A 17032-nucleotide genomic window follows, 5' to 3' on the forward strand; every position below is an offset into this window, starting at 1 on the left:
TACTTTTAAACATTTCCCCTACCTCTTAGTCTTTTGTTATCTATGTTTATGTTAAAAATCAAAACCGTGTCACTGATGAAGAATGTATTTGTGCCCAAAAAGCTAAAAAGTAAACAATTTTGAGGGTACTGAAACTCAGTTTTTAGTAATTATACACCACATATTTAATGTAATGACTGTTTATAATTTGAAATAAGGTATTCGATGTATTTTAGCATATGAGACAAATTACGGGTTTTCAAAATAGTTTATTGAAGGGTGTCGTTTGTGGACGATAAGACGAAGATGACACACCATCTAAAAATTCATGGTTCTGCCACTGATTACACTTTAAAAATTTATAAAGGCCTTACCGTAAAATAAGGAAAAAATAATATTATAAGGACCTAATTTCATACTTAGCACAAAGCCTCCTAATCCCCAGAACCGGCCCTTGCCCCTAAGACGTGAGTTCAAAAAGCTTCAACATGGATGAAATTGATTCTAACCCTATTCCAACCAATTTCAATATGCCCAACCAAACATCCCTTGTTAAACTCACCCTAGGCCCAAACGAGCCGAAATCGAGCCGATTCATCGTTCGTATTCCGTCCCATCCCATCCCATCCAATTGGTAGAAGGTACACCCGGTTGCACGTAGAGCTACATGCAACCAAGTCATTTTGAGCACATTTTTATTGTTTAAATGCACAAATTAACTGTTAAAATCACATTTTTACACAAAAAGTACATCCGCTTTAAAAGAATAAAAAATGTATGTGCTTTTAAACTGTAAAATGTGCTTTTAAACTGAAAAAAAAATAAAAAATTTTAACCCAGTTACATGTAGAGCTACATACAACCGGGTACACCTCTTCGTCTCCGGCATTATCAATTTATCCAGTCCATCATTCTCCACTCTCCCGCGCTTACAGTCTCCTTTCCTCTCCACTCTCACTCTGGAAATAAATTTACCCCTTCGTCTCCGGCAACAACTCCTCCCCTCTCAGAATTTTCTCTGGAGTGAGAAAGATGGGCGCATACAACAATGACGACCTTGACTTTATCCCTACACGATGCGCCTCTCTTTTATCGCAGGATCTTACTTCCTCTAAGCACATTCACGATAACCTCCATGGCAACATCTACCTTGAACCGGTGTCAATTTCTTCCTATTCTCAAACTTCAACTTATTTGATTCCTTTTTTTTTTCCAATTAATTTAGTTTGGAGTCTGAAATTGAGGTTATATACCTAGCTGTTAAATTCCTTGTTATTTGATGATGTGAATTGCAGCTTTTTCTGAAATTTGTGGATACTCAACAATTTCAAAGGCAAATTCTCTCGACGCTAATTCTCTCGACGCTAATTCTTTACTTTGTTTGAGTTTTCGGTTTCTTGTTGAGGTATAAGTATAACCTCTACTTAATTCGCATTTCTTGTATGAATGTTAACCTGCTTTGCTTCCTCGTGTTTAAATTTCAGGCTTCGCGATTTGAAGCAACTCGGTAAGTTGTTTAATTGGTGCACTTTTGTTTGCTGTTGCTTAGTTTTCTAATACATGAAACGCTGGTGCTTGAATTCTTAAGAAATCGCCCACGTTCTCTTATATATGCTCCATCGTAGTGTGTTTCATCAGTCTTAGCTTAACCAATGCGCAAAATTAGTTAACCTTAGCCCTAGGAGAATAATGCTAATAATTTTGAGGACCATTTGATGAGTGATATTGGGGTGCTGGCTTTGTTTCATTCGATTTTTTGGGAACTAGTTATATGATCTAAACAAGGAGTGAATGATATGACAAAAATAATCACTGTCTAGAAGTATAGGTTAGACCATTTGATGTTTATGATTTCGTGAGACACTTAGTACTAAGCTCAATTCAAAACGTAACTATGGAGGATGAAGAGTTTATAACTGATTTAATAGTTTACTTGAAGGATAAAACCTAAAGACAATGTCTTTAAGGTTGAGCTAAAGGCAATGGAATCTATTCACCAATCAAAGTTAGCCCTTCGATTGTTTTAATGTTAAGAAAAACTATCTGAATTTCAATATCATAAACAATCTGAATTTCAATATCATAAACGTCCACCCTTAGTAGTGGTTTAACATCTCTATTTAGAAGCTAAAGCACGAGTTTTCCTACAACATATGGACTAAAATTAACTTTGCACGCTTAAGCTAAGCCCATTGCTATATAAATCAGCCTATACATCATTAATCTAAGCTAATTAACAATAATAACAATAATTAAAAGTTCCAACATGTAAACACCACACTTTAAGACTGACATAACCATGTTAGATGAGAAAGCAATTTAAAGATAGATTGAAAGCCCATGATTATTTTAATGTTCCATGACCCGTTAAACGCATGAAACTGAGGTTGATTTTCCAAGGGAGTTCAATCCAAAACCCAAAGTATCTAGAATTCTAGATAGGTCTAATAGGCTCATATGGAGGTACTTGATCACAATTTGTGCTAAGGAAAACCTTTCCATTTCAAGTAACACTTGATCCTCATCACCTTCTTTTACACACGTTTCTTTGATGAATTGTAAAAGATCCAAAGTGTCTACTACATTTATCAAACAGAAATAATTTTGGTTTCAGGTGCAGCTCATATGGTGTTTCCTGGGGCTGTTCATTCCAGATTTGAGCACTCTTTGGGAGTGTATTGGCTTGCTTCCCAAACTGTCCATGTGCTTCGTAATCGTCATGTATGTAATTTCAGCTTCATTTTATGCGTCAGTCTTTGAAGGACATACATTTAAATTCTTATTTCCTCAGCGCATGGAACTTGATATTGACAACTTTGACATGACGACTGTAAAACTTGCTGGTAAGTGGTCATACATTTTGCAGACAAATAAAGTCTGAATATTGCATGCTTCCACCTCCCTACCTAATAAGTTATTTTACTAATCAGGTCTCTTGCATGATGTGGGGCATGGGCCTTTCAGTCACTTGTTTGAAAGCGAGTTTCTTCCACGAGTCCTCGACGGTTCTAAATGGTAAGTTTAATTGTTCTAATTTTCATTCTTCGTAGAACAAAAATTATCATTACTATCATGGAAGAAAGATGGAACAACATTTTGTGGGTATGTTACATCAAGGATTTTCGTCATTGCAACATGAATTGATAATTAATGATTTGACTTCATATTACCGTGACTATAGAGGATTTTAGTTGGGAGACTAATCAGCCGAGCCGAGCCCATGCGGGGTTAGGCTCGACCCGATCTCCACAAGGTTTAATAAGCTCATCGAGCTCAAAACTTGTAGTTCAACTCGAGATTATAACTTGAAGCTTGGCTCGTTGAGCTAAAACAGAAGGGTTCAGCTAGGGATGGTCCATTATGGAATGGCCTTGATGCTCCAATATATTATCCTCCTGATATTACAACTAGTCTTTTGTCAGACCGTCTTACACTTATTTAAATTGTCAGTGCGTACCTGCGTACCTAATAGTCTGTACCTATTAGTATGCAAGGTGGGTAGGAAATGGGTGGCATGACATGTGGCCTAAGTGCCTAACAGTTAAATAAGTGTCATTCGCTCTTTTACAAGAACTTGTACCGCTATTATAATGATGTATTAATTAAAAATAATAATAACTTATAATTGGACTTCTAAAATTTTCCCTAAAGAATTACTCACTAATTATAAGTTTTTACAAATCTTGTAGCAAAGTCCCCTAAGGTGAACATTCAATCACACAAAATAACTAATAATTATCTGGTTGTAAATTTATGGTTTTAATATCACATAATGGGATAAAAGTGTTGGCCCATGACTCCGTAGACACGAGTCACTTATTACCCTTCTAGATTGGACAAATTCTTTACTCATACATTATAATAACAATAAAACTAGCTTAAGCTAACATTACTTTGTTCAATCCTTTTACCACAAGTCTAACCTAAGCCAAATCCAACTGGTTTTAGACATCTATTTGAAGTGAAGATCAAATACATGTAAATGACTAAACCACTTACAATTAGGAAATAATGAAAGATTTTACATGTCAACAAAACAAACACTAAACAAAAAAATCCTAAAATAATATTAATTGCTTATTTCACCGTAAAACCCAACTACTTGTCAAGACCATGTAAATTAGCCTTACTCTAACAAAGTTAAAACGAAGCAGATATTTGGATGCTACTCATGCTTCATGTCCATGTAAACTAGCTAACCAAGTTCTTCGCCTACCAGTATTGCAACAATAGCCACTTGTAAAGCCGATACCATGCAACTCATACTCACAAATAGTTCCTTTAACTTCATTCTTGCACTAATGGGCTCATGATCATCAATAAATCAAATGGCTTGTTTACACTTAGTCAAGTTCCCTCCAGTCCATTTCTGGGTTATTTTTGGAGCATCCAAGCTGTTCTTCTCTCAACTCTCTCTTTAATCTTTATCTTTATACACTCCAGCATTCTGAGAATAAAAGGTTGAAGCGAAGTAACTCAGACGTTAGAGGACCTTGAGGTAGAGATTTATTTTCTGTGATTTGTTTTGCAGTCACCGTTTATTTTAACCAGGAAGTAGCTTTTAAAACAGAAAATGTTGTAATTAATATCAATTGCATCTTCAAAATAAAATACCTCCATAATTATGTTGTTTGCATTGATTTTTTTTTTTAATCACGTGGTTCTCTGTTTTCTTACTTCAATTAATTGATTCTTAGGCTTGGTCTAACTGCATAGTTGCACATTGTAGGTGCCACGAGGAAATGTCTGTGAAGATGATTGACCACATTGTTGACGAGCACCATGTTGATATTGACTCTGCGATTATTAAAAGAGTGAAAGTAAGTTATTTGGCTTGTATTTTGTTTATGATGTTATTCTGGTTAGAAGATTTCGTAACTTTGCTTGATAATTGAATTGCTTCTCGGTTTGGAAACCATATATCTTAGGATTCCCAGTGAACTTTCATGTGGGAACAAGTGGTAGTGGTTTATGAGATTAGTTCTCCATATTATGCGGAGAAGGTTTTTTATATTAAATGAAGAGGATTTGTAGGAAACAAAACAATGTCAATCACTGTTTTTAAAGATTGTTCCTTATTTAGTTTTTCTCATTTATCATTCACGTCACTATAAAATGCTTAGATTATAATGTTGTGGTATTCATTATGCACATCAAAAGATAGAATATAAAATAAGAAAGTTATTTTCTTATGTTTATTTATTTTCTTCTTAGGGTGGTTGTTTGTTTTATTAAATATTCTTGTGAGGTATTGATTTCGTATTATCTATTAAAAGCCAAATTTCCGCTGTGAGCTCCAATTTGTATTAAAGCTGACTTCAAATTCTAAAGTGGTAAACTTTCTTATTTTAACAATATGTATAATTACCAAATTGTATACATGCAAGATGTAAGAGGGCACCTCGATACGGAAATATATCAATAAGTTTGATAGGATTATACCAAACATAAAGGATATAGATGTGCCGCCACCAACCTACCGCAACCCTCCTTTATCCGAGCTTGGGGCCGACTGTGAATGCCGCATACGCGACACTCACAGGCTTATGAGTAGTAAAACGGGATGGATAAGTACAATTTTAACCCCTAATGAATAAATCCCTAGTCCACTTGTTTAATTTATAAGAAACTCTGTGGATCACTAGAATACTGGATCATCGCCTTTCTCTTGACAAAGTTCACCTGTTAAATTGAAGGAAGTAACAATGTTCTGTTTCAATGTGGCAATCCCACTACTGATTATGATATATGATTGTATGTCAATTGTAAAATTTACTGTCATTGTAGTTAATCTTTCTTTGGTGGCTGTTACTCATGTAAATACACGGACATTGAAGGATGTGTATATGTAACCACTAATGTGCGATTATTGCCTTTGGAAATCTGAATGTTTTGTTACTGAAATATTTTTGGCCATTCTTTTGGAAAAATAGGTAGGTGGATATTGAATATTATATATGTTAACATAATTCCTTTTTATTGATTTTTGCAGGAGATGATACTTGCAAGCTCTGAATCTGCATTACCAAAAGTGAGTTCTTCACCCTCACTTTACTTGATTTTCATGTGCTCCATATCTCTGCACTTCTAATCATTTCCATTGTTTACATATTTCTCATTCATAGAGTACAAAGGAAAAGCAATTTTTGTTTGACATTGTTGCCAATGGGCGTAATGGTGTAGATGTTGACAAGTATGTTATTTTGACATTTGAGTTTTGGTATTTAACTTACATTTGGACTAGTCTGTGCTTGTTGTAACAGCATTGATGCTGCATGGGCCTTTTTGCAGGTTTGATTACATTGTTCGTGACTCCCGAGCTTGTGGCTTAGGGTGCAACTTTGAGTTCAACAGGTTATTTCTAATAATGTTATAGCTGAATCATGTTTCTGCAGAATAATTCCACAAGAAAAAGTGATATGCTTAGAAGTAGAGTTCAGCTGAACTGCGTATAGTTTTCAGTTCAGAAGTTATGAATTTACTGGGAAATAAATAAATAATGTTAAGTTATTTGATGCATGATAGAGGAAATCAAAAATCTTATATATCCTGCTGATTTTAACTGACTGCAGACTGATGGAACAAATGCGGGTTTTGGATGATGAAATATGCTATCCTGCCAAGGATTGTGAGTAACAAATGGTTATTACTCCCTCCGTCCCTAAAAGATTTCCCCATATACCATAAATGGATGTCCCTATTTGTTGCCCTATACCTTATTTGGTTTATGGTCCCCACAATTTTCTCCTCACACAATTATTTAATCTAACTAAAAGACAAATCTACTTACCCATTTGCTTTTGAGTATACCCAATTCTTAATAAAGTGAACAAAAGCACTTGGGCAAATCTTTTAGGGATGGAGGGAGTATATTTTTAACTTTTTATGGCTTTGCACAATGACCTGATATAATTGTGTTCAACTAACTTCTGATCATTTTGTTAGATCTTACTGTTTACAAGTTATTTTCTGCTCGTGCTGATCTCTATCGTACAGTTTACACGCATCCAAAAGTGAAGGTCAATTTTCAAAAGTGTAATCTCATATATGCCCACTTCAATATTGAGTTTTTTTTAGCTGATGGTTTCTTAATTCAGGCAGTTGAGCTCATGATAGCAGATGCCCTTGTCGAAGCAAATTCGTACTTAGAAATATCTTCTTGCATTCAAGAGCCATCTGAGTATTGGAAGGTTTATGGCGCAAAAACTTTATGTATACTTATGCTGCCGAATACTTGTTGACCTGTCAATCCATTTCCACCGATGCAGTTGGACGACACTATAATTAAAACCATTGAGACTGCTCCTGATCAAGAACTGAAGGAAGCTAAAGATATAATAAAGCGCATTAGGAGGAGGGATTTGTATCAGGTACGGTTTTTTCTTTTTTTTCCTGGGGGGGGGGGGGTGGAAGGGGTAATAGTCCATTTATGTTGATTTTCTCTAGCCAAAAATGATACGGCTGGTCATAAAAAAATTCTTTGCCCAATGTCTCAAGTAAAAACGTTCATGATTTCTGCTCCGTTCTGGGAATTATAAGCTGTTAATATCAAGCTACCACTGTTCTTGGTTCTTTGACAGTTCTGCAATGAGTATGTCGTTAGGGGTAATATTCCATTTATGTTGATTCTCTCTTGCCAAAAATGATACAGCTGGTCATAAAAAGTTCCTTTGCCTAATGTCTCCAGTAATAAAGTTCATGATTTCTGCTTCTTTCTTGGAATTATAAGCTGGTAATCTCAAGCTACCACTGTTCTTGGTTCTTTTGTCAGTTTTGCAATGAGTATGCCGTTCCCAAGGATAGGCTAGAACATTTTAGGAACGTAAGCTCTCAAGATATTGTATGTTCGCAGGTCAGATACCCATCCCATCTTGTGCATATATATTTATTTGTAGTTTGCTGGGCACTTAATAATTTTTTCGTACTTGGAAATGTTTTTCTTTCGGCAACTCTTATATTCAAACAGAAATGTTCCGGGGTGACGCTAAAAGAAGATGACATTATTGTGAGCAATGTTAGGATTGATCTGACTCGTGGGAGACTTAATCCTCTTGAGAAGTAAGTAATTAGTATAGAGAACTCATGTATGTTGCTTTTAATTTCATGTTTCCCAATAAATGTTCATTCCGTGGCTATCTCACAATCTTTTTTTCTACCTTTATTGGGATGCTCTGGCATTGATTTCTGATCCAGCATCAATTTTTTCCAGGTATTGTATCTCTGAATCCACTAAGAAATTCTTTATGATCTGCATTTACATTCTCTCAACCTTGCAAGGCCATTTTATTCACTTAAGTGGTTGGTAGAATACTTTTGCTTAGATTATGTTATGCTGGATTTGCTTACAATTTATTTAGAAGAAATTGTATTGTGAGATAGCTGTTTTATATATATGGATCTCCCAGTGTTTCCATTTTTTATTGACTCTCCTACTAGTTTTGACTTGGTCACATTTAAATGACCGTGAGGCATGTGAAATACAAATGGCTCCACTAGGCTGAGGAACTATAGACAGAACACCTCGCAGACTTAACCAAGGAAGGCAATAGGATACAGATTAAGGCTGCTTCTTGGAGAGGCATTCTTAGTGAAAGCAATAGTGGTTATTTCTATGGCATGAGAACGATGAAACTGTGGTTGCTACCAATAATCTACGGATTTTTCATGAAATACCCCTCAATTTTAACGAAATTCACCAAATGCCCCTCGACTTTCAGAAATTCACCAAATGCCCTCCACCTTTTAACAAATACACTAGATACCCTTATTTATAAACTTAATATACACAAGATTCCCTTCATGACGGTTTTCCGTTAGCTCTGTTAACTTTTCCGTTAACTTTTTCCTTAAATAACCTAATTAACTCCTAATAAACCAAATTAACTATATTAAAAAAAATCAACTGCCCCTCATTAATTCTCTTTCTCTCTCCTTTTTCCTCTTCTCTTTGCCTCCATTTTCTCGAACAACAAGCTTATGGCTATCCTCGATTGCTTGTCTACTAATAAAATTAACATTACAAATTTTAAAAGATGATCCTAGATTCTTGGTTTCCATACTAATTCCTTGAATTTGGGTCGGAGCTTAATTGGATTATGGAGGAAATCAATTAATTGTTGGCAATCGGTGCAGATGTCCATTTCCCCATGATCTTTCTCTTTTAGCCATTGAAGAATGTGGTAGATGGCTCTAGCTTCCGTATCAAGTATCGAATTGCTGCGGAGTGGTGTGCTCACGGTGCCAATTGTTCCATTGTCATCTTTTTCCCGCAAAGCTCCGGATTTTCTTTGATTTTTTCCATGCTCCATCTACATTGGTTGATAATATAGCTAATTGATGCTTAATTTAATCTTCCCAATTGAGATGGATGTTTGTTGATGTGTGGCTTGGTTCTTCCGATTGTTATTCTAGATTTGCACACGGTTTTGGATTGCTTCAAAGCATTATTTCACCCAATTTCTTTGTGGCTCTAAGATTGTATTTGGGTTTGGATCTGCACCTCAAATTGGAAGAATGAAGGGGGGAAGAGAGAGATTGGGTTGCAATGATTGGAAGGGCGCGCCGACGGATGGTGGTAGAGGGAGTTGGTAGGGGGCTCGCAGAGGTGGTGGTGGTGAAGATTAGAGGAGATAGGAATAGGGGGTAGTGAAGGGGAGGAAGAGAGAGAAAGGGGATGACCATTATGATGATCTACAATGACTGCCATGGTTTCCACCGAGGAATAAGAACGGAAGAAGGTGCGAGAAAAACCTAAGAAAAAAAAAGGAAAATAAAGTTTTTTATATGATTTTTATTTTTAAATTTAAGTAAGGTAATTAGATAAGTACAAATTAATAGAGGTAATTAGGGGTAAAGTTGACGGAAATCTAACGGAATTAACAGAAAATGCTCATTAAGGGTATCTAGTGTATTTGTTAAAAAGTGGAGGGCATTTGGTGAATTTCTGAAAGTCGAGGGGCATTTGGTGAATTTCGTGAAAATTGAGGGGTATTTCATGAAAAATCCGATTTATGTATGGATTATTTCCATACGTACCCTAGTTTGCACTTGATTCTTTCCTTTATTTTGTAATGACCTTATGCACTTGTTGTTTCTTCCCTTGCTTTCTTGCTACAGATGCAAGGAGGTTACATGATAATCTCTGTTCTAACTTCTAATTGCGTTAGTACTATATGAGAATGGTTGTTGCACTAAACTACGATAATCTCTGTTCAAGGAAGATTTTTTTTTTTTTGATTTATCTTCCTGCCTAGTTTCTTTTTCTTAGTCCCATTCTTATGTTCTGCAGAGTGTGAAGATCATTAGAATACGTATATCTTTACTTGACAATTTGGGGCCCTGCTATTTCTTGATCGTTGTTTATTGTGCAAGAGTGTTAATAGTTCCTCCATTACAAAATAAGTTTCCACTTAACTTCTCTTATTCTACGTTCTGTCACTTAAATACCAATGCAATGTTACTTCTCCATTCTGAATACCTATACAGGTTTCTTTTTTCTTAGTCTCTTTCTTAGGTTCTGCAGTGTGGAGAGCATTAGATTATGTATATCTTTACTTGACAATTTGGTAATTAAGTCCCACTATTTCTTGAACGCTGTTTCGTGTGTAAGAGAGTTAATAGTTCCTCCATTACAAAATAAGTTTCCACTTAAGTAAGTTTTCTTATTCTATGTTCTGTCACTTAATACCATTTCTTCTCCTATACAATAGCCGTGGTTCTGAGCACCAACACATTAACTAACATCTCCTTAATCTTTGTTCATAATTCAAAACAAGTTTTTTTCTTCTTTTTGACAGAGTAGTAGATAAAAGTAACTTTGTTATCTTTTGTGATGGCCAGTAAAATCATTTATATGAAAGCATTGTCCTACAAACACTGTGTCACGTTTCAGAGCTATTGACATTGCGTTCCATCAAAGTCTACCTTTATACGGATTCATCTTGGAGATTATCATCTTGCTTTTCTTTGAGCATTCATAATAGGCCCTGAAGAGAGTGTTAAACTAATATCAAGTGTGTAACAGAGTTGTCTTAATTTGCAGTTAGTAGCCTGATAGATAACCTATGTTCTTCTTTCAATCTCTGTCAGTCGCTGTTATGTTTTCTTCTTTACCCTTTCCCATTTGTAGACTAGACCCTTCCCTAGGGCATTGGGGTAAGGTAATTCTCATGATGTTGTATGCATGTGAATCTGATCCTCTGCTTTGGCTATGTAACTAGGTTTATTTTTTTTAAATTTGTTTTGCTGTGTGCATCTGACACTCCACTGCTGCACATATCCATGTAACATCCTTTGTTTTTCCAGGATCATCATAGTAGCAACAAGTTGTCAATAAAAGATGAACGCATCAGCCACTTACTCCCTGCATGTTATCAAGACATGATAGTGAGGGTCTACTCGAAAAAGCCCGATTTAGTATGTCATTTCCTTTTCTTATCATTGCGCCTCTTGTTTGCCTCACTTTTGCGTTTCCATAGTTCATTTCTCCTTACTGGGATTTGGGTACATGATTTACCATTCTATTGTTTCTTTTGAACTAGGTACCTGCAGTATCTGAGGCATTTGAGAACTTTCAGCTAAAAACCTATGGTACAAAAACACAATTATATGGAACACCGGAGAAGAAAAGGCGCAGGTCGTGAGCATCCCCTTTCCCTAGTCCCTACTATGCTGAACTCGCCTTTTCTTACGGACAAGAGTATATAATTGCAAGTTCTATCAAGTATCTATCCTATAATGTTTATCCTACTTCGATCCCCACATTGAACCTAAGTTGGAAGGAAAAAGTACAGAAAAGAAACAATATCTGCATCATCTGGAGATTACTTGGTATTATTTGAACCTACTATTAACATCCATGTATCAAGGAATGTATGTTAAGGAAGTATCTTCTAAGTTTTTGTAATTAGGAACCAGGTGTGAGTATTTCATCTTTTTTTGGTGTGTCAATGGACAATGACGATTTACACAAGTATATGTTGAAATTTGTATTTCTTTCACTTTTCTAGGTGCAACTCTTTTCTTATTTTGTGGTTTTTGTAATAGTGGGAACCTTTCTTCTTCTGACATAAAAAAACCGAATACCAAAATTTTCTTTTTGGTAAACAAGTAAAGCTTTTTGTACTAAGGGGATGTTTGGCCAAGCTTAAGTGAGAAACAGAAACATGGCCAAACAAGGGTAAATGTAGAAGTAGAAGCCCATTTTCTATAAGCTAAAATATGTTTCTAAAAGCTCTAGAAAAACTGAAGGTCCAAATTGGAGCTTTTGGAAACCCTGGAGCTTTTTACGGTGTTTCGAGGGGAGCTGGGAATTGTAACATTTACAAAGTACAACCTAAGCGGTAGAATGATACACAAGGTTATTTGATTAATAACAATTTACCTCTCTGCTACAGTAATCTACACAAGGTTCACATGCAATCAATCATTTAAGAAAAAACTTGGAAAGAATAAATTGACATGGAAGCCAATTTAAAAGAAATTTTTCAAAAAATAAAATAAAATAAAATACTCAATTTAATAGAATTGTCATTCTAGCATCTCAAAATCTTACATGTGACTTATCACACCATCAATTAATTTTTCTGCCTTTTCTCTTTACTTGGTCTAGTATTGATCTTTTTAGTTGTTATTCTTGTTTGATTCTTCCTTGTCTGATCTGGATTTGTCTGAAATTTTCTGGTATGTTTTTTGTGAGTGTTCTTTTGCTTTTATTGACTTGATCTGATTTTAGAAAATAAGTAGTACTCCCTCCGTTCCTAAATAAGTGTCACTTTTCCATAAATGGCGTTCTCTTATAAGTGTCAACTTTCCATTTTTAGACACGTAAACTTTACCATTATACCCCTTAACTTACCAACAATTACACCATATACCTACTTCTAATAATTTGTGCCGAAAATATAATAAAATCTCCCCCCCATTCTCATATGTATCTCTCTCTCTCCTTCATTTCTTAAACTTCCTTCTCTCATTTCTTCACTTTGTTTCTCTTGTTTCTCTCTCTAGAATTTGAAAAACTCTCTCATTTTTCCGGGTTTTCTTAGATAAAATCCTAGAAAAAACAAATCGTCCCCATTCAATTTGTGTTTTTCTTGATTAGATCATTCTGAAATCTCTTTGCATGTTCGTTTTTGGGTTAAAATTTTTCATTTTCTTGAGTTTGGTGGTGTTTCTGGGTTTTCTGGGTTGAAGATCTTGGTTTTCTCGGTTATTTGAGTTACCGATTTTCTGGGTTGAAGATCTTGATTCTTGGGTTGGAGATCTTGGTTTCTGGGTTGATGGATTCAAAGAAAACAGAGAGTTTTCATGGGTTTCCCTCTTCCGATGATAATGTCGGCAAGACGGAGACGTTCGAGTACGAGTGCACCGACGAGCACTGCGATCTTGGTGAGTATTGTGAAGGCGAGCTGTAATACCCCGAAATTTTTAAACTCGATTTATTAAAATTAATAATATTTTATTAACGTAATTTCGTTTTAATTATTAGAAATAATTTAAAAATTTCGTTATTTTAAACGTTTTTACGATTTATTTTAAACGATAAATTTATAAACAAAAATTTATTTATTTTTCGTTAACGATATTTTTATAAAGAATTATTTTAGCTTAACATTTCTATTTTTAGTAGTTTCCAAAAATGGCAACCCAATTTCTGAATTTATTCCAACTGTGTAAAATTACAAAAATGCCCTTAGAAAATCAAAAATTCCATTTTTCCTCTTCTCTTTGCTTTCCACGTACATTGCAAGAATGAAGAAAATTCTTCATTCCTCTCCTTCCCTCAATTCAGTCTTGATTCATGCCTTGCTCCTCAAGGATTTCAGCTTCTCTTTCACTCTTCTTGACTATACAAATCAGTCTTAATTCCAATTGGAATTCAACATCAGAAAATCAAAACCAAGAACCAGTAAACAAAATTGGAAATCACCACCCATAACCAACACCATTGTCGCCTTATTTCTCTTCTTTGTTGCACCCCCTCGCTGCACCACCTTCAGACCACCACCACTGCATCCACCCAGAACCACCGCACCCCACCGTATCTCCCCTCCCTGCTCTTCCCCCCTCACGCACACCTCTGCCTCCCTCTTTCTTCGCCTCTGCCGCACCACCCAGCCATGAAACCACCACACCCCGGCCACCGCACCACCTTCTATACTCACCTTCGCCTCACAAAACTCGGCGAGCTGCTACTGCGCCGCCCAGGCTTGACCAGAAACGCCCCTCCCCTGTTTTTCCCCTGTTTTGTCGACCACCCCTTCCTTTCCTTGCTGTTCCGCCACCACTCAAACACCACCACAGTCGCATCTACGGCTCGTTTCCGTGCAGCGGCGCCGTCCAAACCTTCAGCCACCACCACCCCCCCCCCCCCCTCTGTCCTCTTCGTTCTCCCCTGTCCCTCGTTGATCCCCTGCGCGCTGCGCTTTCAATTCCAGGAACCAAGTTTCAATTGAAACTTTGGTTTCCAAATTCATTTAAGCTGGCCCAATTTTTATTTGGGCTTCGGGGTAAGTGGCATATGATTTTTATGTTCATATATTTTCACATAATTAATCATACTCATGTTTTTAAATAAATAAAGTTTGATAAATTTAATTATGTACTAATAAATTATTTTATTATTTTTTTAAGAAGAAAAATTGCATTTAAGTTATTAGCCTTGCCTAATAATAAAAAGAAAAATAGAATTTAAAATAACATTTCATGGATTTTTGAAATAGAAATATATATACAAATATATTATTTCGAAAGTATCGATTTTTAAATTGTTTATCATTTAATATTAATTCGACTATATAATCCTTTGAAAGAATTTGGACTCGGAGCTCAGGAAGAACGGCCCATCGAACAAGAAGTATAAACTACGGTTGAGGTAACATCTATTGCTAACACCCACAATCCCCTTATGAAATGTGTTTTATGAGATTATGAAATATGTTTATAATGATATGTTTTTATAGGATTGTGGGATATGAAATATGTTTATAAGTGTGTTTTATGAATGATGATATTTAAATGTGTTTGTGAATGATTTTATAAGAATGATGTTTATGAGTTACGAATAAGATACGAAACATGATAAATAAAAGTGTAACCGGTTCTGGCAGTTAGTGGGGTTACTATTTCTAGGTCGTGCACGTACCGCCGTACCGCGGGACACCCAACAAGGGAGAGTGCTCCTTGAGGGTTACCGCAAGCTAAAAGAGAAACTATTTAGGTACGGGCGTATGTCCAACAAGGGAGAGTGCTCCTTGAGGACTATCGCAAGGTGGGAGACGTCCCGCAAGGCTAACTTTTCAGTTACCAAGTAAAAAGAAGGTTTTAAGGAAGATAATGGGAACTATCAAAGTTTCAAGTTATAAATGATGTTTTATTGCATTTATGAAAATGTTTTACTATGTTCTATTCTCCCTGATTGCAAAGTAAATAAAATGAATTGAAATGAGTTTACGCTGTTAGGGTAGTATGTTACTGGGCCTCGGCTCACGATGTTGCTTTTGTTTTAGGTACGAAGAAGATCATGGGATGCCTTAGAGTGAGGATGCAACCATCAAATTCACGATCGATGTTTAGTAGAGACAATTATGTCATTAGTAATAAAGGGATGTATTAATTAAACTCTAAGTTTGATCTCATGATTTGAGTTAGATTTTAATACTAATATTAACCAAATGCTAGAAGTATTTATTATTAAAGTTTATTTAGTAATTTAAAAAGGTTATGTCGCCTTGTATTTTCCACGAGGGAAATACGGCAAGTGACGCTCCGACTAAATTAGGGTTTCCGCTGCTAATTAAAGATAATTAACCTAATTAATGGTGTTTAGAAGTTGGGGCGTTACAGTTTGGTATCAGAGCCAAGGTTCTGGATCATAAGTGCTAAACCTTACAGGTTTTGCACGTAATAGAATTCAATAGGCTTTAAGCAAAGAGTTTTAAGGAATAAGTTAAAAAGAATATGTTAAATTCAAGTCAAGCTAAAATGGAATGAGTGTGAGTGTAGGAACGGGATTAAAGGGATTTATTCTTCTGTTATTTATGTTTTCTTGATTGAATATGTTATGCGAAATATCGACTATCGAGGTTACTAACGATGCCATGAACAAAGCTCACAACAAGCGCAACATTCACGATGGCGCCAAGATTGGTATTATTTTATTTTATCTCTCTCGCTTTGGATCCGAACTTCCCATGTTTTCATGTTTATCATGTTATGAGTTTCCTACCCTAGACAGACTAGGCAAAGTTTAAGCATTACTGTTTTCTTGAAAGAAGTTAAGTTAAAGCACGGTGCGAACACAAAGATTTTGTGGATATGAATTGTTTTGAGGAATTTTTATGGTTATGGAATCTTTAAGGATAGTATAAATGTTTAAGTATCAAACGAGCATAAGGTTGTATTTCACGAGTGGTGGATCACTAATTAAGTTAAGGTTATTATAGGTTTATAGTGTTTAAATTATGAATGAAATTGATTCTAGGGTTACCTTCCCGTGTTATCCATGATAAATATTTTGGTGTATAAGTACAAAAGTCTAGTATCTAAAAGATGATTGATATGCCTCTATTAAGGTAGCTAAGAAGTTATACATAAACGTTATGAACCACATGAGTTAGGGTAGAAGACCCGTTTTAGTTGACATATGAATAAGATTTTGAGGATGTTATGAAAAGGAGTTATCAGGAATTAGTATATCAAAAGATTGAATGATAGAGTATCGAAAGAACATGAGTTTGTATTTCGTAAGTGGCGAATCAACAATTAAATCGAGGTTAAAGCATTGAAGTTATGATTGAAATCGATTCTTAGATTACCATTCCGCATAATTTATAAGGATTGTTTTTATGTATTTATCTGAAAGGATGCTTGATAATCTCCATAAAGAAAGCTAAGTGAGATAATTTAAGGTTTGCAAAATGTTATGGGAAAACATGTTTTGTGGTGATCGAAAAGACGAAATTGAGTTTGCATATAAAGTTTTGAGGATTCTACCAAAATGAGTTATCAAGAATTAGTATGTGTATCAGGTTGATGATATCAATGAATGTTA

At 35.5% G+C, this 17032-nt stretch overlaps 1 protein-coding gene and 1 long non-coding RNA gene across 7 annotated transcripts; both read left to right on the top strand.

The window, feature by feature from the left end:
• Positions 1-852: 852 nt before the first annotated feature.
• Positions 853-11978, top strand: LOC110805311 (uncharacterized). Of its 5 annotated transcripts, none has more exons than XM_056843224.1 (19): positions 855-1137; positions 1275-1312; positions 1464-1486; positions 2576-2700; positions 2771-2822; positions 2910-2994; positions 4709-4799; positions 5972-6010; positions 6105-6172; positions 6271-6333; positions 6552-6607; positions 6925-6998; positions 7077-7169; positions 7248-7349; positions 7751-7831; positions 7946-8037; positions 8173-8188; positions 11284-11394; positions 11520-11978. In XM_056843224.1, exons 1-19 carry the CDS (start codon positions 1012-1014, stop codon positions 11619-11621), a joined length of 1437 nt encoding a protein of 478 aa, XP_056699202.1. In that variant the 5' UTR covers positions 855-1011; the 3' UTR covers positions 11622-11978. The 5 variants fall into 5 exon arrangements, 4 of the variants coding, with proteins under 4 accessions (XP_056699202.1, XP_021866599.1, XP_056699203.1 ...); XM_022010907.2 differs by having other exon boundaries at positions 856-1137; positions 2594-2700; XM_022010922.2 differs by having other exon boundaries at positions 1027-1137; positions 1275-1384; positions 2594-2700.
• Positions 11979-14354: 2376 nt separating this feature from the next.
• LOC130459741 (uncharacterized) lies at positions 14355-15702 on the top strand. 2 transcript variants are annotated; one of them, XR_008919330.1, is made up of 3 exons: positions 14355-14489; positions 14793-14854; positions 15489-15702. It is a non-coding gene; the product is annotated as an uncharacterized lncRNA (long non-coding RNA). The 2 variants fall into 2 exon arrangements; XR_008919331.1 differs by lacking the exon at positions 15489-15702 and adding an exon at positions 15112-15269.
• The last annotated feature ends 1330 nt before the right edge of the window (positions 15703-17032 follow it).

The sequence above is a fragment of the Spinacia oleracea genome, chromosome 4, assembly GCF_020520425.1.
Source record: "Spinacia oleracea cultivar Varoflay chromosome 4, BTI_SOV_V1, whole genome shotgun sequence".
NCBI lineage: Eukaryota > Viridiplantae > Streptophyta > Magnoliopsida > Caryophyllales > Amaranthaceae > Spinacia > Spinacia oleracea.